This window comes from Hylaeus anthracinus, unplaced genomic scaffold, assembly GCF_026225885.1.
Source record: "Hylaeus anthracinus isolate JK02 unplaced genomic scaffold, UHH_iyHylAnth1.0_haploid 11994, whole genome shotgun sequence".
In the NCBI taxonomy this organism is placed as follows: domain Eukaryota; kingdom Metazoa; phylum Arthropoda; class Insecta; order Hymenoptera; family Colletidae; genus Hylaeus; species Hylaeus anthracinus.
In genome coordinates this window covers 1,159,140-1,180,391 of record NW_026534341.1, presented here as the reverse complement: position 1 = coordinate 1,180,391, position 21,252 = coordinate 1,159,140, and the positions used below count along the sequence as shown (strand labels likewise).

At 33.0% G+C, this 21,252-nt stretch overlaps 9 protein-coding genes across 10 annotated transcripts; 4 read left to right on the top strand and 5 right to left on the bottom strand.

Annotated features, from left to right (window-relative positions):
* The first annotated feature begins 2,205 nt into the window (after positions 1 to 2,205).
* On the top strand, positions 2,206 to 4,700 carry LOC128889002 (prostaglandin E synthase 3). Its single transcript, XM_054146262.1, is given in 6 exon segments — positions 2,206 to 2,244; positions 2,959 to 2,979; positions 2,982 to 3,050; positions 3,052 to 3,074; positions 4,051 to 4,429; positions 4,518 to 4,700. Coding segments are annotated over 6 exon segments (648 nt in total). The 5' UTR covers positions 2,206 to 2,220; the 3' UTR covers positions 4,650 to 4,700.
* Positions 4,701 to 5,082: 382 nt separating this feature from the next.
* LOC128889006 (INO80 complex subunit C) lies at positions 5,083 to 8,085 on the bottom strand. Of its 2 annotated transcripts, XM_054146267.1 has the most exons (4): positions 7,909 to 8,085; positions 5,704 to 5,893; positions 5,321 to 5,388; positions 5,083 to 5,236 (listed from the first exon to the last, which is right to left on the bottom strand). In XM_054146267.1, exons 2-4 carry the CDS (start codon positions 5,879 to 5,881, stop codon positions 5,105 to 5,107), a joined length of 378 nt encoding a protein of 125 aa, XP_054002242.1. In that variant the 5' UTR covers positions 5,882 to 5,893; positions 7,909 to 8,085; the 3' UTR covers positions 5,083 to 5,104. The 2 variants fall into 2 exon arrangements, with proteins under 2 accessions (XP_054002242.1, XP_054002241.1); XM_054146266.1 differs by lacking the exon at positions 7,909 to 8,085 and having other exon boundaries at positions 5,704 to 6,260.
* Positions 6,026 to 7,902, bottom strand: LOC128889008 (uncharacterized). Its single transcript, XM_054146270.1, has 3 exons — positions 6,536 to 7,902; positions 6,269 to 6,450; positions 6,026 to 6,188 (listed from the first exon to the last, which is right to left on the bottom strand). Exons 1-3 carry the CDS (start codon positions 7,283 to 7,285, stop codon positions 6,026 to 6,028), a joined length of 1,095 nt encoding a protein of 364 aa, XP_054002245.1. The 5' UTR covers positions 7,286 to 7,902.
* A 332-nt stretch (positions 8,086 to 8,417) lies between the features above and the next one.
* On the top strand, positions 8,418 to 9,721 carry LOC128889000 (triosephosphate isomerase). The gene is made up of 3 exons (XM_054146260.1): positions 8,418 to 8,660; positions 8,817 to 9,070; positions 9,159 to 9,721. Exons 1-3 carry the CDS (start codon positions 8,552 to 8,554, stop codon positions 9,537 to 9,539), a joined length of 744 nt encoding a protein of 247 aa, XP_054002235.1. The 5' UTR covers positions 8,418 to 8,551; the 3' UTR covers positions 9,540 to 9,721.
* Positions 9,722 to 10,592, bottom strand: LOC128889005 (39S ribosomal protein L20, mitochondrial). The gene is made up of 3 exons (XM_054146265.1): positions 10,363 to 10,592; positions 10,163 to 10,273; positions 9,722 to 10,089 (listed from the first exon to the last, which is right to left on the bottom strand). Exons 1-3 carry the CDS (start codon positions 10,447 to 10,449, stop codon positions 9,832 to 9,834), a joined length of 456 nt encoding a protein of 151 aa, XP_054002240.1. The 5' UTR covers positions 10,450 to 10,592; the 3' UTR covers positions 9,722 to 9,831.
* Positions 10,593 to 10,630: 38 nt separating this feature from the next.
* Positions 10,631 to 12,718, top strand: LOC128888986 (something about silencing protein 10). The gene is made up of 4 exons (XM_054146236.1): positions 10,631 to 10,797; positions 10,871 to 11,463; positions 11,561 to 12,270; positions 12,360 to 12,718. The coding sequence occupies exons 1-4, from the start codon at positions 10,781 to 10,783 to the stop codon at positions 12,447 to 12,449; spliced, it is 1,410 nt and encodes a 469-aa protein (XP_054002211.1). The 5' UTR covers positions 10,631 to 10,780; the 3' UTR covers positions 12,450 to 12,718.
* LOC128889007 (10 kDa heat shock protein, mitochondrial) lies at positions 12,678 to 14,039 on the bottom strand. Its single transcript, XM_054146269.1, has 3 exons — positions 13,879 to 14,039; positions 13,112 to 13,279; positions 12,678 to 13,036 (listed from the first exon to the last, which is right to left on the bottom strand). The coding sequence occupies exons 1-3, from the start codon at positions 13,879 to 13,881 to the stop codon at positions 12,893 to 12,895; spliced, it is 315 nt and encodes a 104-aa protein (XP_054002244.1). The 5' UTR covers positions 13,882 to 14,039; the 3' UTR covers positions 12,678 to 12,892.
* An 881-nt stretch (positions 14,040 to 14,920) lies between these two features.
* Positions 14,921 to 18,541, top strand: LOC128888979 (heat shock protein 60A-like). Its single transcript, XM_054146228.1, has 4 exons — positions 14,921 to 15,081; positions 15,920 to 16,331; positions 16,400 to 17,290; positions 17,372 to 18,541. The coding sequence occupies exons 2-4, from the start codon at positions 15,920 to 15,922 to the stop codon at positions 17,776 to 17,778; spliced, it is 1,710 nt and encodes a 569-aa protein (XP_054002203.1). The 5' UTR covers positions 14,921 to 15,081; the 3' UTR covers positions 17,779 to 18,541.
* A 165-nt stretch (positions 18,542 to 18,706) lies between these two features.
* On the bottom strand, positions 18,707 to 21,183 carry LOC128888985 (DEAD-box helicase Dbp80). Its single transcript, XM_054146234.1, has 8 exons — positions 20,989 to 21,183; positions 20,615 to 20,835; positions 20,447 to 20,539; positions 20,154 to 20,371; positions 19,889 to 20,066; positions 19,545 to 19,782; positions 19,303 to 19,465; positions 18,707 to 19,234 (listed from the first exon to the last, which is right to left on the bottom strand). Exons 1-8 carry the CDS (start codon positions 21,049 to 21,051, stop codon positions 18,981 to 18,983), a joined length of 1,428 nt encoding a protein of 475 aa, XP_054002209.1. The 5' UTR covers positions 21,052 to 21,183; the 3' UTR covers positions 18,707 to 18,980.
* Positions 21,184 to 21,252: the final 69 nt, after the last annotated feature.

The following is a 21,252-nucleotide window of genomic DNA, read 5'->3' as shown; positions in this document are numbered from 1 at the left end:
GCGTATCGAAACGATGAAAAAGTCATCGTCGTACAAAACGATTTCGTGGATATTCCATCATCCGTTGATGCAATCGTGGATATCGGTTTGCATCGTAACAATGAAAGGGAGAACCGCGTTCGCGCATCGAAATCTCCGAATCGAAGGGAAAGACGCGTCGATGTCAGCGTCGATGTCGGCGTCGACGTCTATGTCGCTTCGGGTTGTTACATTTTCCGTGGGAGTGGAACCCGTTTCGTTGCGTGAGTCGTACAACCGTTGTCCACGACTGTCCAGCATAATAAGATGCATGTCTCTGACGTAAGACTTTCACCCCCGAGGGTTCCTCGCCGCGTTCCTTTTAAAACTGAAATGGATTACGCTTTACGCTACGGCTACACCCGATAACCTGCCGCTACTCTCGACTTATCCCTGTTTATTCGTTGCCGATCCTCCCTCCATCGTCGTTCGACAACATTCTCTTACTCTTCCATTTTTCTTCTTTTTCATTCGCCTCTTCTCTCTCGGACTCGATCGATAATTACGTAACGAAACATAAAAGTTTATACCGCGATCTCGAGAGGATGTAATAACAACGCAGTTGAGTAGGTACCGTTCAGGTTTCCACGCCAATCTCCGAATCGAACATTTGCGAACCGACTTCTGACGTAACTCTTTCGAGGGATTCTTTACGATCAACTATCGAATGCATTCGGAGACGATGGGATTCGGAGACGAGCCGTGTTGGTCTCTGTTCGCTGCTCGCTGCTCGCTGGTTCGCGCTTAACGAGATATAAACGAAAACCTTGTAACGAATTTCCTTTTATACTTTGCCGTAACACTGTTTTCTCTGCTTCGTACATGAGACATACGAAATGCAATCATTGTCCATCGATAGCTACAGCGTCATTCGCGGATAATTATTCGATGGATACGGTAAGACGGTAACGCGTCATCGATACAACGATTTCGCATCTACCGAACAATTGGTAAGCCGTTAGAGATTAGTCGAAAACTTAACGCAGCTATATTATATTTCAAGTTAATCATCGCCTTCGTGTTATACTATTATCTGTATCTCTCGAGTATCGATTTAAGATCGATAAGATGAAATCAGACGAATAAACGAAGGCCCGTATTTACGGAAATTGTCGCCCGGACCGAAAATAACAAAACTGAATCATTCCCAATGATCGAAGACGATACGTCGTGCACGTGTATTTATACACATAGCTGCGATCGAACGAAATTTTTCAATCACCGACACCGCTGTAAAATCAACGACGCGCGACGATCGAAGCGATCGAGAAAGCGTACGAAACGAGTCGATATTTACGTGTATGTACACGTAGAGATTTTTATACAAGTGGGTCGAGCTTCCGATACCTCGTAAATAATGAAAAGCCGGTGTCTACGAAGAACGAATGATAGGCGTATAGAGTATTGTCTATACGTCAGCTGTATCGCATCTTCATCGTGACAATTCGCTAAAAGTCTGCGCAGATTAGATAGCGATATTACCGATAGCGTGAAATTATCCAAAGTAATTAGAGCGCAAAGGCTGAATAACGTTTTCAACGAGTTTCTGAATCGAATAGAATAGACACATTTTCTGTAAAACGTTGCACTGTGTACGTTACGTGTAATAGGTATCGATAGATCTCGCTCGAAAACGAAAATGAAGCGAGAAAAAGAAACGAGAAAAAGTTGCAAAGCATTGGATGCACAGAACACGGGGCGACGAGTAATAATTTTGAATAAACATGAATACGTGGAAGGTCGAAGGAACGTGGGTACTCACCGCGTACTTGTCCTTGTAAAAAAGTGAACTGGTCGACATGGCGTTAATTCCGAAGCAACAAGTTGCATAGACCGCATAAACTCACGGCTTCATCGTCGATCTTCCTTAGTTCGGCTGCAACTTTTCACTATATCCATTGACTGTTCGACGCACAGGCACCTACGCGCACGGAAGCGCGCCAATATCGTCCCGCGAATCGGTAAAAATTAGAGAAAATTCGACGAAACGACGTTTAAATGTTCCTGGTGATACGAATGTTGACAACGGACCGGAAAAGCAAACGAGGTATCTCGAGTAGAAAGAGCCAAGCGCGCGACTGACACGTGACAGAACGGGACAGGGACAGGATGGGACGGACCCGACCGGACAAGACCGGAACGGGACGAGTCGAGGCTGCGAAAGAAAGAGACTGATACACAGTGTGTATGTCCTGTTAGTTTATGGCCACGGTTACGGCAAGAAAGGTAAAGTACTCCCCTCCTCTTATACCGAGCTGACCTACAATCTAACGCGAAGGCTCTCTCTTTTCGCTCTCCTTCCCCCCTCCCTTTCTCACTCCCTCTCACTTACCCTCCCTCCCTCCCTCTCTCTCTCTCTGTCTCTCTTTCTTTTTCTCGCGCCATCTTTTTTATTTGACCACCATTCCTCCGATAAAGCATTTTACAAATTGCTTCGTTTTGTTCTTTGGCCACCTGTTTTTTTCTAACATTTCAAAATACATATTTAGTAGGCAGATCGATAATTATGAAACGACATATGTATACAATTATCTTTCGAGTAACACCCACGAAACCTATCGATTCCAAGGTGTACCGGCTTATCGAAGAAAATACGATTACCTTTGGATGGAGTTAACATCGTTCTTTTTCGACATCCTTTTCAACGTTTATTTTAAATCCCTTTTTTAGCCAAATATATCTTTCTAGTCATTGCAAGTATCGCGTACTTATGAAAATATGGCTTCGCGATGACGAAATTTTCAGAAATCAGAAATGAAGGAAATTGTACAACGTCGAGTATTTCTTTTGTTAAAATACTATCAACGTTAACGTTAGTTCTAACGTTAGAAATTGGTGGCCAAGAATGGCGCGCAAGGCTGTTTTTAAAATTTCGATTCCGGAAACGAGGGAATTCGATTTCGATAAAACTAGCCAATCGCCATTTTGTTTGGTCGACAGTTGAATCTCGAAACACTCTCGAATCGAATCAGAGGTCTACGGCGCGATACGTAAGTGCTCTGTGTTTGTTTGCTTCTTGCGGAACGAAGCTCTTCAAATATGACTCAAAAAGGCCAGTAAGTATATCGGAATTCACACAAAAACCTTCGTTAATTATGATCCTTAAAATCTAAATTCCACCTCTTTTGTATTATTACGAGAAAAGTAGCAGACATTCGTAGAAATTGCTGAAATGCCGCCCCATGGCTTTCGAAACACCGCCATGTTGTAAGATGACTTTATTGATTCTCGAAATTTCCACAAAAGAATCGCGAGAAATTCGCTTATATTCTTCTTTTTCATCGAATTATAACATGTTCTTTCTTTATTTTTAATAGCCGATACATTGTAGACGTTAAACTTTCTTTTTTTCCATTTACCTTCGCGAGAGCTAAGACAATCAAGTTTCTGATGTACAAGCTTTTAATAGCCTGTATTTCTAAGCAACTCTATATCGATGTTTGAGAAGTAAATACGCATCAATTTTTTATACGTATCATCGAAACGAATTACAATTTAGTGGTCAATTTTATTTTTGTCAATTGTACGGCATTTACGGTGTATTCATTTTGTCTGTAATGACTAGCGGTTTTTGTCGGAAACCATACAACTTTATTTCTAACCTTTACCTATTTTTTCGTTACAATTATAAAATTTATATCTGAATATTGCATTAAGTACTATATTTTATGTACGTTACGTTCCATCTCCCCTACATTATGAATTTGGTTAATGTGAAACTACTAATCATTCTTGATATATTAAATAAAATTGATATCGAATTTACTCGCGTGCGGTATCAAATGCATGTGTGCTCTGTGCGCGCACGCGCGCGTCACATGCATGCCAACGCGTATGCATATATATATATATACATATATATATGCACGCACCTAACCATAGATATATTTATTACGCCCTTATGCTCTTTCTTCTTTGTGCTTAACCATATTCAACTCAAAGTCGATATAATTCTTAATTGAATTCTTGATAATTTATAATTTTAATTTTTTTTATGACTGTAAAAACCATTAATTGTTTACAAACTTTTAGATTGCCTCCTCCACCTGTTATGTGGGCCCAAAGGGAAGATATTTTATTTGTTACCATCTGTTTAGAAGATTGTAAGGATCCCATACTTAAAATCGAACCAGAAATGATATATTTTAAAGGAATTGGTGGAACGGAACAAAAGATGCATGAAGTTACAATTAACCTATACAAAGAAATTGATGTTAACAAAACAGTACAACACATAAAGGGAAGAACTCTCGAATTAATTCTCACTAAAAAAGAATCAGGTCCGTTTTGGCCAAGATTAACAAAGGAAAAAATGAAAGTTCACTGGTTGAAAAGTGATTTTAATAAATGGAAGGATGAAGATGACAGCGACGACGATGTTAACGCGGGAGGAAGTACGAATTTAGAAGACGTAAGATTAATCTTTACTTATCGCATTCAAATGTTGTAGTGGACTTTGTTTAAATTCGTATACTCAAGCATTGTATCAACACTTGCAGATGGTGCAACAGATGGGTGGCTTAGGACATCCGGTCAACAGTAAACCAGACTTCGATGGTTTAGATTATTTAGGAGACGAGGCGGAAGAAATGGACAGTGACGACGATGATTTACCTGACCTGATCGATTGAAAATATTTTGATGCTACATTAAAATAATCTTTATTAAAAAAAAAAAAAAAAGTATAAAACCAATGGCGACCTAAGAATAGTGCACCACCAGGCTGTATTTCAGTAGGCCATGCTATTTGTATTTTCAATTACAAATCAGTTTTGCAAATTTGCCGACAGTTCATGTTGCAGTAGCAAACGAGCAAATAAGGTGCGCGAAAAACTATCAAAGTAAAATAAGTACAGTGGTCGACAAAACAAACAGTAACATACTTTCTAAAGGTTCCCCAAACTCTTAATCTGTAGCTCATATATTAAGTTATAATAATAATAATTATATTATATAAGTATATTATAATTATTATTATTGTTATTATTATTATATTAAGTTATGTTCATTACTCTAAAATAACCATGATAAGTAAAATTACTATCTAAATATAAAAAACTGATAGAAATTAAAATTATCAATTTATTTATCCAACAATACTGGAGGCGCCGCGTAACGCTAGATATCCGGCAGTTATATCCATTGGTAGACTTCGAACTGTCGCAAATTCTTCAGCAGTCGCATAGTATAATTTAGTCTGTGGATCTGTATATCGGGCCTGTAAAATAAATGTAATTATACATACATTTACATTTGAATAATGTGACTGATTCTACAATTGTATAAAAGGATTATCACTTACGGGTAATCCAGAAATATCCGAATATTTCTTTGCTGGTCTGAAGCTTGGCGGTGCATTAATAGAACTATCTGCAATTTTTATTAATTGCTGTGATTATTTTCATCGTGGATCGACATTAATCGCATATATCTTATCGGCTGATTTCAATTACTGTTATGGATTACTGAATATCGAATAACATATTCTCAAAAAGTTATGTAACGAATACTTGACAAGATGGAATTTCTAGTATTGAAAAAATATCACCATTATTTATGAATAGAATTGTAAGGTATTTGTTCCTTGACTTTTTGTGATTTTCGCATCAGTTTTTGATCTTTACTTATTTAAATCGTTTTAAATTTATTAAAGTACATCAAAGATATATATGTATATATATATACAATGTACTATTTCCACCGGCCATGGCAATGCACGTTCCTGAGCCAAAACTTGCTTGAGAGAACGCCAAGTTCGTTTCTTTCCAGCGGTACTAGTAGGCCGAAATTTCTGTTGAAAAATTGGATTCTTGAAAACTGGTTGTAGTTTCTTGTTAAATTCTATCACTTCCTCGCTCACCATTTTTCATTGTACCTATGAAGTTGTACATGTTTTATAACAGCTAGTAATCAATACAAAAACTCGATATAAATAATACATAAACTATTATTTAAACAATTTATTCCCAATTTATTACAAAATTACGTTACTTTCTAATAATATAATTTATAATAACATTCCTTCTGGACTATTTAGAACTAATATTTCTTCTACATTGCATCCCAATATACCACACAGTGTAAGCATCATTGTTGTATTCGGATGTTTAACTAAAACTTTAGCCCACTGACTCAAAATAAGTAAAGCGATATAATAATCCTGTGAATTTCTATAAAAAAATGTTTTTAGATATTTAAATTTACAATATGCGAAAACGCGCGTGTACCGTTCTTTTTTTAAATAAAATACCTCTGAAATTCGAAATGATGCTCGTATCCTTGCATTAAATATTTTTTAATAACAACTGATAAATCATTTTCATATAAAACAAAAGCTTTTTCACTGGGTTCTATCAAACATAAAATTGCATGATGACACAGCAGTTGGTTACATCTTATTTGATCTTCTGCATTATAACGATAACTTTCACTCTGTATAATAATTATTAAATCAAGTAAAATACAAATACTTTGTCTAAAAATTTACCATAAATAAAGATAAATATAGCAATACAACCTTTGCTATATAAAGAGTAACATGCAATTTTTTTTTTATGCTCTCTATGTCTTTTGTATGTAACCGTATGAATCCTTCAGCCATTTCTACTTCCTTTTTTGCAATACTCATGAGACTATTTGGCAAATTATGTCTACTTGAAACTTTCTGATTATTGTTATTATTATTTGTTTTTGAAATATTATTATCTATCCGACTTTCACATGCAAGGACATTTCTAAATTTACTTCTTTTATAATTATTATGTAAGTCAATAGCCTTTGGTTTGCATAATGTAGGTGACAAATTTTTTTTTAATCCATCCAACTTATTCTGTAAATTTATTCTCAATTTCTTCTTGCAAGATGTATTTTTATTTGAAATTTTAATTTCCCTTTCTTTGATGTTATCAAAATGTCTTTTCCTTGCCCTAACTTTTTCAAGAATTTTTACATTAATATTCTTCAAGTGAGATGTTAATATATGCGTATTACTTGAAGAAGTAAACTTATCAGAAAATCTAGTATGTTTTTCTATAAAGTATCGTATATCTTTCTCATTGGAAAAATCCAAATTCTGTTGTACATTAATATCTTTGATTTTTTCTATGGTGCAAAATAATTGTTCTTTGACCTTACACGTTCTGTCTATATACTTTATGAAAGAAATTTTGCTAAAGTTTTTATAAACTGGTGATTGGATTCTTAAACCTAAATTTTGAACAAATGTATGTACAAATTTGTCCACACTGAACATCGGCACTTCGAGCATGTTTCAAATCACTATATAGCAATGTTATACTTGTGCAGAAAAATATTAATGCATGAAAACGTTTTAAAGTACCATATGTAGAAAAATATTAAAATATACCAATTTGTTCTTCATAAAATAACTGAAAACTCATTATCATAAAAAAATTGTTCAAATGTTTTTATATGCAACTTCATAAAAGTATATAATACAATCTACTTCGCAATCATTCATATGTCACAAACAAATTAACATTAATTATGCTGTCATAATAAAAAAAAAATACGGTTAAACAATTTTTCTTATTAACATGTTTATTAATCAAATTTGCTGTAAGCATCTTGCGAAGATATGTTATAAAAATATCTTAAATAAACAATTCTTCAATTATTGTAAGTATATGTACATATATTTCATCGAGCGCTAATAACACACGAGGAAAATTTAACAATATATCGAACCTGTTAATAAATCATTTCATAACCTACAAAAATGAAATTGTTAAATACACATTCCTAATTTTAAATTAATATTCTATTTCTACATTGTTTAGAAACTGCTCAATCTTGTATATACATTTGCTTCTTCGTCACATTATTTAAACATAAAATGTCAGTTTCTAACGAATAATATTTACTACTCACCGCCGATCAGGCAAAACAATTATGTATAAAGAATTGATATTCGAAATAACAGTTAAAAAGAAGTACAAATTTTGAATATTTTGAAAGTTGCCTGTATATGTATAAACAAAACAGATTTTCAAACGACTTGTGATCCGTCTTAGCTATCAGCTAGAAGTTGAGTGCTAGTAACTTTCTCTAGACGACAACATTCTCCAATATAGTTTGCATAATTGCATCAATAATTGATAACTGCATAATTATAGGAAGATATTTAAAAGAATTTAAAAGAAAGATAATTAAATGTAACATATGTACCATATTTAAATAATACAAGTAATATTAGTTATTATTTCACAATATTATTGTTTGTACTGTTTTAAGATATTTATACTACATATCGTTGTTATCTATTCACTAAAAAATAGATATGTTTAATTTGAAACGTAATTCTAACAATATTAATGAAACGTTGGACTATAATGTATCAAGTTCAGGGTAGAGTAGTAGGGGTTTTAAGAAATGAGATTGGGGAACGTGACCAAATTCACCTTGCATTCCCTTGAAGGTCAGAGGAACATTTTTGAAATTTGTTTCAGACTCGCAATCAAATCGCAATTTTGTTTTTATTAGTGATATACGGAAATCGATACATTGTGAAACCATGGGTCGTAAATTCTTTGTTGGTGGTAATTGGAAAATGAATGGTACCAAAAGCGAAATAGATGGTATCGTAGCCTTTTTAAAAACGGGTCCGCTCGATCCAAATGTTGGTATGTTTCTTCTATATGTTATAATATTTTATAATTTGTCTTTCATAATTTTTCAGCGACATTAAAAAGTCATTTCTTATTCTCATGCAAACAGTTTCATTAAAAAATTAATTAATTATATTTTTTTAATAATTCCAATGATATAATTGTTATCAGATGTTGTCGTTGGTGTACCATCGATATATTTGACATACGTGAAAAACATATTACCTAGCAATGTTAGCATTAGTGGGCAAAATTCATATAAAGTTGCAAAAGGAGCATTTACTGGAGAAATCAGTCCTGCTATGCTTTTGGACAATGGAATTCCATGGGTAATTCTTGGTCATTCGGAACGTAGAAACGTTTTTGGTGAAACAGATGAATTAGTAGCAGATAAGGTGGCTCATGCTTTAGAAGCTGGACTAAAGGTAATTAAAATTTCTTTGTAGATTGTCATAATACAATTTAAATTAAAACAAATTCTTTGTCATCTTGACCTTTTATTTCTTTATAAAGGTAATTGCTTGTATCGGGGAAAAGTTAGAAGAGCGTGAATGTGGAAAAACTGAAGAAGTAGTCTTCAGACAAACTAAGGCTATTGCAGATAAAATCAAATCTTGGGACAATGTAGTTGTCGCTTATGAACCGGTATGGGCAATTGGAACAGGCAAAACAGCCACACCTCAGCAAGCTCAAGAAGTTCATGACAAACTGAGAGACTGGTTCTGTAAAAATGTCAATCCAACAGTTGCAGAAACTATTAGGATTATATATGGCGGATCAGTGACAGCAGATAATGCAAAAGATTTGGCAAAAGAAAAAGATATCGATGGATTCTTAGTTGGAGGAGCATCTTTGAAACCTGACTTTGTACAAATTGTTAATGCAAAACAGTGAGATCAAATATTCTGTAATTGCATAAAAATGTTATTTGTTTCATAACTAATACGTAATAGAAATGCATATTTTAAGAAGTACTATAAAGAATTAACTTATTTTTTTTGTTTACATAGAGAAATATTGGGATCATGTCATTGCAGCAAAAGATTCTCAAACTAATAATAAAGTATATATTATCATTCTGTTCTCCTTTTTAAGAGTATATATTTCCTATAAACATATAATCATGAATTACATAATAAATGTTACAACAAAATGCAAATTTTTTTATTTTGTTATAATCCTGTAATTAACGCTGTCCATCAACTAATCCTTTAGGTATAACACTTTTAGGCATAGGAGTGTTATTAACTGCTTTGATTTCTCCTAATTTTGTTTTTGCGCAAGCAATATCAGATAAACATTTAAACGTTCGTGGTTCCCAGACAGCTAAAGTTGATAGCGATTTACGATTAAGTAAAATATTACATCTAGTCAATCCTTCCATCAATGTTTTAAATGTAATACCGTGTTCAATTGCAGCAGCATTTACCCTACTTTCCCACAGCTGTAAATAAGTAAATAATTATGCAAAGGAGAGACGAGACAAAGATAATAAAAGAAAGAATGTTTTCATGCACCTCTTTCATATCTGCTTTTTTAAGTTGTCTTCCTAATGTAGACTTTGTCAATGCTTTGTGTACACTTTTTATTGTTAAGCTGTAACAGTTTCTTCTTCTTCCCACAAAATGCTATAAATTGAAACATTAATTTTGATGGAAAAGATATAATTATTGTGATTCACAACCTACAAATGTATACTACTGTTTAATGGATTTACCGCAGCAAGTTTAAATATTTGTCGTTTTCGCCAAAATTCGTCAGGACCTCGACTTCTCACAAAAAGTTGAGCAGTTAAGAACACCATTTTCCTAGATTTAGATTAATTTAGATACGAAATAGAAACAGATTGCTTCTTTCCTAAGTACTTTGATAATTCTTCAATAATTCTTGTTTGCAAGACATAAAAGGAACATGAATACGATCAAACGATTGGCCACACTACACTAGACCATTGGATTATTATCAATCCATTCGAGAATCTCACTAACACTATAGAGTCTCGAGTCGCCCGTCTACCAACTTTCTACCCATGGTTTTCTCACAAATAAATAATTCCGAATATTTGAAATTGTGAGGTTAGTTAAATTTTATACTCACGTGTCAACTTTTCTATCGTTTTCAACTAAAATTTCAACATGAAAAATAAAAAAAGGTAAAGTGTTTCTTTTAGAATATGTTATGTTATATTATTATTTGAGTTTTCTAATTATAAAACCTTTTAATAGGACAAAAGTAACCGAAACAATCAAGGAAGTGGGAGAATTAGAAGACATAAATATGAACGAAGTCACAGATTCTGAAGAAGAATATTCCGAAACTGAGTGGAAATTACTTCAAAAAGTACGAAACAGATCTTCTTCCGAAACTTATGATAGCGATTACGAGGTTTATGGATTAAATGATGCGAACGATGATGTTGAAAACGAAGAACAACCAGACTCGATGGAGTCCGATATCGAAGGACTAAAGGATGATTTTGATTTACCAAACGAAAAAGCTTGGGGTAAAAAAAAGAGAGCCTATTATTCTACAGATTATGTTGATCCTGATTATGCTACTGCTAGTCAAAAAGATTTAGCTGAAGCAGAAATAGAAGAAGAAGAAGCTAGAAGTATTCAGAAAAGGTTGGCAGAACAATTGGACGATGCTGACTTTGGTTTAGATTTCATAGAATCACAGAAGGACGATAATAAGGAAATTTGTAAATATACAGAACAATTTATAAAGACTGACCTTAGCAAGCTTAGTAAAAGGCAAAAACAAGTAATAATGCAAAAAGAAAATCCTGAATTTATGGCTCTTGTAAATGATTTTAAAGGTATTTCTTATATCCTGTGTTATTCTTTCAAAGTATTACATTTTTGAATGTTTTTTTCAATACTTTTATTTATAAACATACATTATGTTTGATTTAGATCGCATGATAGAAGCAAGGGATACATTGGCACCATTTCTGAAATTAGTTAAAAGCAGTGTACTTTGCAACTCTTCTGCAATCACTTTTGTAAAAACAAAATATCATGTTTTATTAAATTACTGTATCAATATTTTATTTTATTTGATGCTGAAAGCCAAAAGGTTGCCTGTGAATTCTCATCCAGTTATAAAACGCTTGGCTCAGTATCGTCAGTTATTAAATCAATTGGAATCAGAACAAGGAAACTTAGTGCAAGAAATTCACGAGATATTAAAAGCCGAGCGACATGGCAAACCGTTATATAATATATTCGATGAAACTAACGTAAATATTAATAAAAAGAAAGTAACTAGTAGTTGTTTAAAAGAAAAACTGAGTAATCTGAAACAATCTGTAAGACGAGAAGATACGAATACTCATTTAACTGAATTCGAAAGTGAATTTGAAAATGAATCTGTAGATAAAGTAATAGACAAAGAATTTACAGATGAGCAAGAATTAGAAAATCATGTATCCATGGATGAATACAAGGAAGAACAAGATACCGGTATGGCAGATTCGGTAACCGAAAACGAAGGAAAGAGAGCAATTACATATCAAATAGCAAAGAATAAAGGTTTAACACCGCATCGTAAAAAAGAGCAACGCAATCCTAGAGTAAAACATAGGAATAAATATCGTAAAGCTAAAATTCGAAGGAAGGGAGCGGTATGTATTAAATTAAAACTTGTTAAGCATTAGATAAAAGATTTATTAAAGATATTATTTAAAGTAACTACTTATTTTTTATTTTGCAGGTTAGAGAAGTGAGAAAAGAAATTACTCGTTATACTGGAGAAATATCTGGCATTAAAGCTAGTGTAAAGAAAAGTATTAAATTAAAATAAAAAAGCAAAACAAAACTATTGTAAATACATTAAAGATTGTAAAACTAGTTTATTCTCTAAAGTATATGCATTCTTTTACAAATATAAATGTAGATACATGAAACAATAGTATCATTATTTTGACAATATTCACAGGCTTTATTCTATTTCTATTGTTAACAGTACAAATTAACTAAGAAATGTTTTGTTTAATGAAAATATAGCCAGGAATAACACAGAAAGCGATAATTATATAAACATAATGAATAAATGATTTATTTTCTTTTATACATACGAAATCGTGACACCTACATAAACATCAGACTCCAAAAGAATCGAGCAACTTTACAAATTAACAACAACGAACGCAAGGTTAACTTGAATACCGCTGTTTTTTATTCCTGAATTTTCCAGGAAATAAATTTTAATGTTTAAAAAATTGTTAACATAAATTTAATGGAATCTTATACTTCTAACTTCGCCAAAATATCCGACTCGCGGAATAAATGGAACTCCTTATTGTCTTCGAGTTCTACTTTAGTTCCGCCATATTCCGGCAATAAAACAACATCACCAACTTTAATACTTAAAGGAACATGTTCTCCTTTCTAAAAGATAAACTGTAATTATTACTTTTGTCACTTAGTTATTTATTTTAATGGTAATTAAATAATTATGCATACATCATTACGTTGTCCAGGTCCAATAGCCACAACAGTTCCCTGTAGAACTTTTGTCTGTGCTTTCTCTGGTAAAACAATACCTCCTTTCGTTTTTGTTATGGCTTCTGCTCTTTGTATGAGAACTCTGTCAAAGAGCGGTACAAGCCTCTTAATAGCGCTAGCTGCAGCCTAAAAGTATTAAATAAAGAATATGTAGGAAAGTTCTGCCAACCATATGCAATGGAAGTAATTACTTTAAGATTATGCATGATGCAAATCTGCAAATTTTTTTAATACTGCAAATGAAAAAAAATTTGGATCAAACATTAATGAAAACACGATTTTATGGTGTATATCTATCGACAACTTTTGAGCAAAATTTAATATTGAATCGTACAAGTAAATGACGTACTATAACGTACATTCTTTTATTTTACTAAAAGTTTTATAAGCATTTGTTTTTTTTTCTTCCTCGCTAACAAAAACACATGGATACCGGCCATGCGACGAAATTATCGAAACAAAGAATTAATGGAATTGTATAAAAAAACAAAACAGTATAGTACCATATATTTGATAGAATTTCATGCGCGTTTGTATATATTAGATACATTTCTCGAATTACAGTACTTTTTGTGAGAAATGTATCTACTTACTAATTTGAAGGTTATCTTCAGAAATACAAAAAATTGCAATTGTTAATCAGTCATTTTATATACAAGATATATAGAAGAAACATAAAATTACCGATAATTAATTAAAAATATTCTAAGTTTTTTCATTCTTACCATTGTTAAGATAACGTGTTTTTAAAGTCACGAGTTCAAGCAAAGCAACCGGCAAACACGCTAGAGCACGTTGTATAATGTATGTGGCGAGGCGAATAGCTTCTTCTCGAAATTTCCAGTCTCCCCACCATCTTTCCTAACCCCACCAAACTTTCATTGATTTCGCACTGAGCAACAACCATGTGCTATTACGTAATGCGTTGGTAGCATCTAAATCTAACAATAAGTCTACGGCTGTATAAATATAAAGTCTGCCGTAAGATAGCGCTTATTTAAAACTTTATATGCGTACACACGCACGCACAGCAAATTATACGAATATACTTATTGTTATTAAAAAAAATGCATTAGCATTTAAAATCAGTCAACAGCGTTATATAATACAATGGCCTAGAATTTGTTAACTTAAACTCGCTTTTTCAATGTTGAAATAGAATGTTGAAACAGAATAATATTTATCAAATTAAATATAGGGAAAAAATGACGAAGATAAAATACAGGTCAAAGGACGATTACAAGAGAATCAGCATGCATTCGAATTAATTTGAATTCGTCAAAGTACAAGTTACAAAGAGTATGTATGTATATATAATATATTGTTTTCAAGAGATAAATTATTAACGTGTACTTTGATGTAAATCTGTTTTTTCTTTTGTACTTGATATACTTCAAACTGTATAGAGAATCATTCATAAGTCGGGAAAATCATGAAAAATTTGTGTCGATCTCAAGCCTGAGAAACACCGATTGTGAGTTGTGTAAAAAGCGAATCCGTTGATCTAACAACGAACGAACATGATTGGCGTACGCTAGACGATTGCATCACACACGTTCCAGTACATTCTAGAAACTTATAAATCTCGGGAAAAAACGTTGCACCGATAAGCTGATGTAACGAATGCGAATACAAAAAAAGATGATTAATCATAAGACATTTGTTTTAATTTTATTTAATTTAATTTAAATTTGCTTAAAAATCTCGTACATTTCTCGATCGTATATAGTAGAATTAGGTTAGAGTTTGTCGAAGTGGAGGGGGATATCCCATGTGATAGCGCAAGCTCCTTCACGTTCACATTCACACTATTTCACGCATTTCATTGTACTAGCACTGGCGAGACAACGTGCGGTCACGGTGCGACGATTTTCAATTACTTTTACGACTCTGATCTCTTAACCAACGGCTTCTTTCCATAGATAAAGGTAAACTTCTTTTTTGGCAAAATTATCATTCTAAGATGCGTAGGAAATGCACATGAATTTCTAACGATATTAACCGGTTAAACTGTTCCCGGAGTAATTTGTTTCTCTGATAAGCATTTCGCATTTTATTTCTTCTATCGGTTAACATTTTATTTGGTTCTATTTTTGTAATAATTTTCTCGTCGAAGTCTGTGCTGTCGATGATATAAAAACATTACGTATTTGCGACGATTTGATATATTTTTAAAAAGATAACCAAAAATGTACGGTGAAAGTAGAATGTAGTTTCGTATTCGTACGGACGATCAAGATTCTTTTTGATAGCTTTAATTTTTCCAAAATATTCCTACTTCTTTTCTATGTAATTATATTCAAATTTTTACATAGATCTTTTTCTGTCGAACATGCCGGCCGGGCCATGATGCCCACGATATCTTATCGTAATTCGAAATAATCGAAAAAGGAATTAAAAGTCTAACAAAAAATATGAGAATGTTAATTGTAGATAATTTATTGCAAACAATTTTTGTAACTTTCGTGATAATTTACACGAGGGTGTTGGGCATAACGATGGTCATCCACGCGGTAGTTTACATAACCATGTTTACTTTCGAATAGTAATTACACCGCTGATTCCCTTTGATTACTCGTATTATATAAAAAAAAAGAATATTTTATCTAAATAAAATTATACAATTTTGTTTTTAGTTGAAATCGGAGATAGTTTAAATTTTATAAAAATCGTATTTTCATGAAATGTGACTTTGATCTATTTTACAACATTAATAAACGGTAATATTTAGATGTACAAATGTAAATGCTGAACATTTTATTTTAGATGTACAGATTACCAACTGTTTTGCGTAACGTAGCTTCGCGCCAATTACAAATTCGTTCCTATGCCAAAGATGTACGCTTTGGAGCTGAAGTTAGGGCACTCATGTTACAAGGTGTAGACATTTTAGCTGATGCAGTTGCAGTAACAATGGGTCCAAAGGGACGTAATGTTATCTTGGAACAAAGTTGGGGTAGTCCAAAGATTACCAAAGATGGTGTAACAGTGGCTAAGGGTGTAGAGTTGAAGGATAAATTTCAAAATATCGGGGCAAAGTTGGTACAAGATGTAGCTAATAATACAAACGAAGAAGCAGGTGATGGAACAACCACAGCTACAGTTTTAGCGAGAGCTATTGCTAAAGAAGGCTTTGAAAAAATTAGCAAAGGTGCCAATCCTGTAGAAATCAGAAGAGGTAAGTAAAGACAAAATTTTCCATAATATAACACAAAGTTTTTAAATTAATTAATCCATATATTATAGGTGTTATGTTAGCAGTCGATAAAGTTAAAGAAGAACTAAAGGCTCTAAGTAAACCGGTAACAACTCCAGAGGAAATTGCTCAAGTAGCAACTATTTCAGCTAATGGGGACAAAGCCATTGGTAATCTTATCTCCGATGCCATGAAAAAAGTTGGAAAGGAAGGTGTTATTACAGTAAAAGATGGTAAAACGCTGCACGACGAACTGGAAGTTATAGAAGGAATGAAATTTGATAGGGGTTACATATCTCCCTACTTCATAAATTCTAGTAAAGGAGCAAAAGTTGAATTTCAAGATGCACTTTTACTCTTCAGCGAGAAAAAAATATCATCTGTACAGTCTATAATTCCAGCATTGGAATTAGCAAATTCGCAACGAAAACCGCTTGTCATTATAGCCGAAGATATCGATGGCGAAGCTCTGTCGACGCTAGTGGTCAACAGATTAAAAATTGGTTTACAGGTTGCCGCGGTTAAAGCACCTGGTTTTGGAGACAATAGAAAGGCAACGCTTCAAGACATGGCAATTTTAACTGGAGGAATTGTGTTTGGAGATGACGCGAATCTCGTAAAATTAGAGAATGTACAGTTATGCGATTTAGGCGAAGTAGGAGAGGTCGTAATTACAAAGGATGATACACTTTTCCTTAAAGGCAAAGGAAAAAAAAATGACGTTGATCATCGAGCAGACGTAATTAGAGATCAAATTGCAAATACAACTTCCGACTATGAGAAGGAAAAATTACAAGAACGTTTGGCAAGATTAGCATCAGGTGTTGCAGTTTTGAGAGTTGGCGGAAGCAGTGAAGTGGAAGTGAATGAAAAGAAGGACCGTGTTCACGATGCCCTAAACGCCACTCGTGCTGCCGTTGAAGAAGGCATTGTTCCCGGAGGTAAATATAAATGGTCATTTACGAAAATATCTATATAAGATTTCTTGATAGATTATTTCATGAAATATTTTTCTATTGTAGGTGGTACTGCTCTTCTACGATGTATCCCAGCTCTTCGAAATTTGAAAGCATCGAATAACGATCAAGAAACGGGAATAAAAATAGTGGCAGACGCTCTGCGCATGCCATGTTTACAGATCGCTCAAAATGCAGGTGTAGATGCTAGTGTAGTAGTAGCAAAAGTTAGCGAAAGTAACCTCGGTTACGATGCTCTGAATGACGAGTATGTCAATATGATCGAAAAGGGTATCATTGATCCAACGAAGGTAGTCCGTACAGCACTTACCGATGCCGCAGGTGTTGCATCGTTACTTACAACCGCGGAAGCAGTAGTTACCGAATTGCCTAAAGAAGAGCCTCAAATGCCAATGGGTGGTGGCATGGGTGGTATGGGTGGTATGGGAGGTATGGGTGGTATGGGTATGTAATTAAGTGAAATCCCATGCAAAGACTGAATTTCATATTGTAACTAATGTTTGGCAAAAATTGCAATTCAGTCGCAATATCATCTCACTTATTGGAAATTGCGATTAGAACTGTAAGTATACGACCCATCATTCTCCAATCGTGTATCCAGAAAAGCCGAACGTGTTTAATTATACTTTAAAGCAAAGGATAGACACATAGAAAACAAGTTTGTTCCCTACATGTTGTAATATTTGTTCTATACTCATTTGTCTTTATTTTGCATTTATAAAGATTATTGTTTTATTGAGAATGTACGTGTAATGAAAATTAAATTTTCATTAGAACAAATGTATATTTGTTTTGAGAGGTTATGTCGCGATAAGATTTAGGGTAAATGATCGAATCGTCATACTACCTTTCAAAATTTGAATTAATTTGTAAAATTCCCCTGGTTTCTTCCAACTAACGAGCCATTTATTTGTGTCTCGAAAACATTTATTAAATTGTACACAATAAACAATTTTGTTTACTTTTTATCATTGATCTCGCCAAAAAATAAAATGTATCTGTTCACGAATTTTTTAAATAGTTCGGAATAGAAATAATAATTTTTTGTGCATTTTATATAATTTCCTGTCTGTGTAGATGAATGAAAATGCAAGTGTACAGACGTGTGTATCGCAATCATCGCAATAGGGTAAAAATAGAAGTGTCGCATACTTTTTGTAAGTGTTACAATTTATTTTTCATTTTTTCGTCTCAATAAATGTATGTTAAAATGTACATTCTTCTTATTTGAGAAAAACTCCCCTCTATTTATTAAAATTTAAAGAATCTACAAGGAATAATTTGACACGATAGAATGCTCGTTTTTTATAAAAGCTCGATTAAAATGAAGACATTACAACATTTCCTATTATATAAAAAAAAAACTCACTTTATCGTATATGTATTATACAAAAATATTCTTTTATTTTGTATACTTTTGAATTCTATAATATTCCTGATCCAATTGCCACGTTTAGGTGCGGTATAAAATAATCAATATTTATAAAATCGTAAAATAAATTATAGATATGACATTTGTCGGTAATATGTGCTATTGGAAAAGAAATACAAAGAATTGGTATTAAGAATACAAAGGTCTATTCTCTTCGCAAGTATTACAATATATCTATCATATTAAATGTCAAAAGCATAATTATATTTTTTATGGATTAATTTAAGCTCCAATTTTTTCTATTTCATCCGCATCATCCGCATCGAGATAGTGTATTCTTTTTCCAAAATGTTTCTCTATGTCTTTACATAATTCCATTGCGTGTGGTGAGTCAATTAAATTAATGGCAATTCCAGATTTACCAAACCTTCCTGTTCGGCCAATTCTGTGTAAGTATGTTTCACAATCAGCTTGCCGATTTTGGTCCATCGGTAGATCGAAATTGACTACTATTGTCACTTGTTCGACATCGATTCCTGTAAATTGTAATGTAACGATCAATTTACGAAATACTATTCGACCGGGTATTCAATAATTAAATTACCTCTTGCTAAAACGTTTGTCGTGATGAGAACTTTTTCAAGACCAGCTCTAAATCGATCCAAAACGGATATTCTTTGTTCAACTGTTAGTTCACCAGATAAAACGGCTACCGCATGTCCATCTTTCGTCATTTTTTCTGCTAACCAGTTAGCTGTTTTCCTAGTCTATACGTAGATACAAAGTGTTGTTTAAAAGTTTTCAGTAAAGAAAATACTGTATAAATGTAAAAATGGAACACCTTACGTGACAAAAAATGATCGCTTGCCCTATTGTTATTACACCATAGATATTAGTAATGGCTGTATATTTTTCATCCAAGTCCTTGCATTTGACATAATATTGCTTAATGTTATCTAAACTCTCTTCTTCTTTTAATAATCTTATTATTAAAGGATTATTAACTATAATTTCTGCAAATTTCATTACTTCCGGTTCATATGTTGCAGAAAAAAACATCATTTGGCATGTACGTGGAAGTTGCCTATGTGTAAGTATTAGAAAAATATATATATACATATATATATATATACGGACATGCAACATAATTTAAGATGTCTTTTCATGTTTTCACATATTAAAATAATTACTTATGAATTCGAATACACTGATCTTGATGACCTTGTGTTGCAATCATTACATCTGCCTCATCTAAAACAAAAACTGATATTTTGTTCAAATTAAAAAATTTGAATTTAACAGCCCAGTCTAAAACTTTTCCTGGTGTTCCTATGATGATGTGTTCCGTGATTTTCGATCCACGACTTACTGAAATAATTAAGGAATTAATGTAAATATTTTTTTAAATAGGAATATAGCATTTCTTGTAGAGAAAACTTAATTAGCATATATTACTTTCTTCTCCTCTAACAGCGTATTTTATTTTGATTTCATTACAAAATGCAGACATTTTTGCTGCTACTTCTCCTGTTTGTATAGCTAATTCGTAAGTTGGTGATAAACAAAGTACTTGAGGATAATTCTTATTAGTATCAACTCTGCTAAGCATTGCCAACACAAATGCTGCAGTTTTACCAGTTCCAGACTGTGACTGAGCAATCATATTCTGAGGTCTACAAATAGTTTATTGAGTTTCATATTTATTACTGGTACTTTATAAAATACTTATACATAAATAATAAACTTACGGGTCAGCTAGTAAAGTAGGTAATGCAGTTTCTTGAATTTTAGATGGAGCATTGAATCCCATAGCATATACTCCTTTTAATAAAGCTGGTTTACTATAATGTACATTATAAACTACATTTTTTTAATGTTCTACAAATGTAAGGTAATTAAGAATTAAAAATACCAACAGGTGAAGCGCTTCAAATGATTTGACGCTATACAAAGGTGAGGATGGATCTTTCCTTTGAATTTTTAAATCCTTCGTTGTTTCCACCAAACCCTTACGTATAATTTTTTGCAGTAATGATTTTTCTGCAGGTGAAATAAGTTCATCTGAGCCATCGTCGCTCTTGGACTCTGTATTAGTTGTGTTCTCTTTAAGTTGCTTGTCTATATTTAAGTTTGACACCTATTGATAATTATTTATAAACATTTAATTACTAAATGAATGAACGATATACACTGTACAAGAAAGACTTTTGTTTTTAATGATAAACAGGTATCAACAAGTAAACATGAGGTTAAACCGGCATTATAAGTACATAAACAACAAGAATACTACCTTCGCGGATAGTTTCTCCTGTTCGTCCACATATTTTCCCCAATCGAGTTTAGCCGAAGCCATATTAACATTGATAAATTTACGATAATTCAGAAGACAATTTGATTTCAATTATAACGGCAAATTGACAAACACTTGTTCATCGAATACTTTTTGCGTTGTTGCATAGGGTCCAAGCTCACGTTTTTGGTACAAAAGTTGTAGCGCCGCGTGGGAAAAATTCACCCAACTAAAATGTGGAGCACACAACATGCATGCATATAT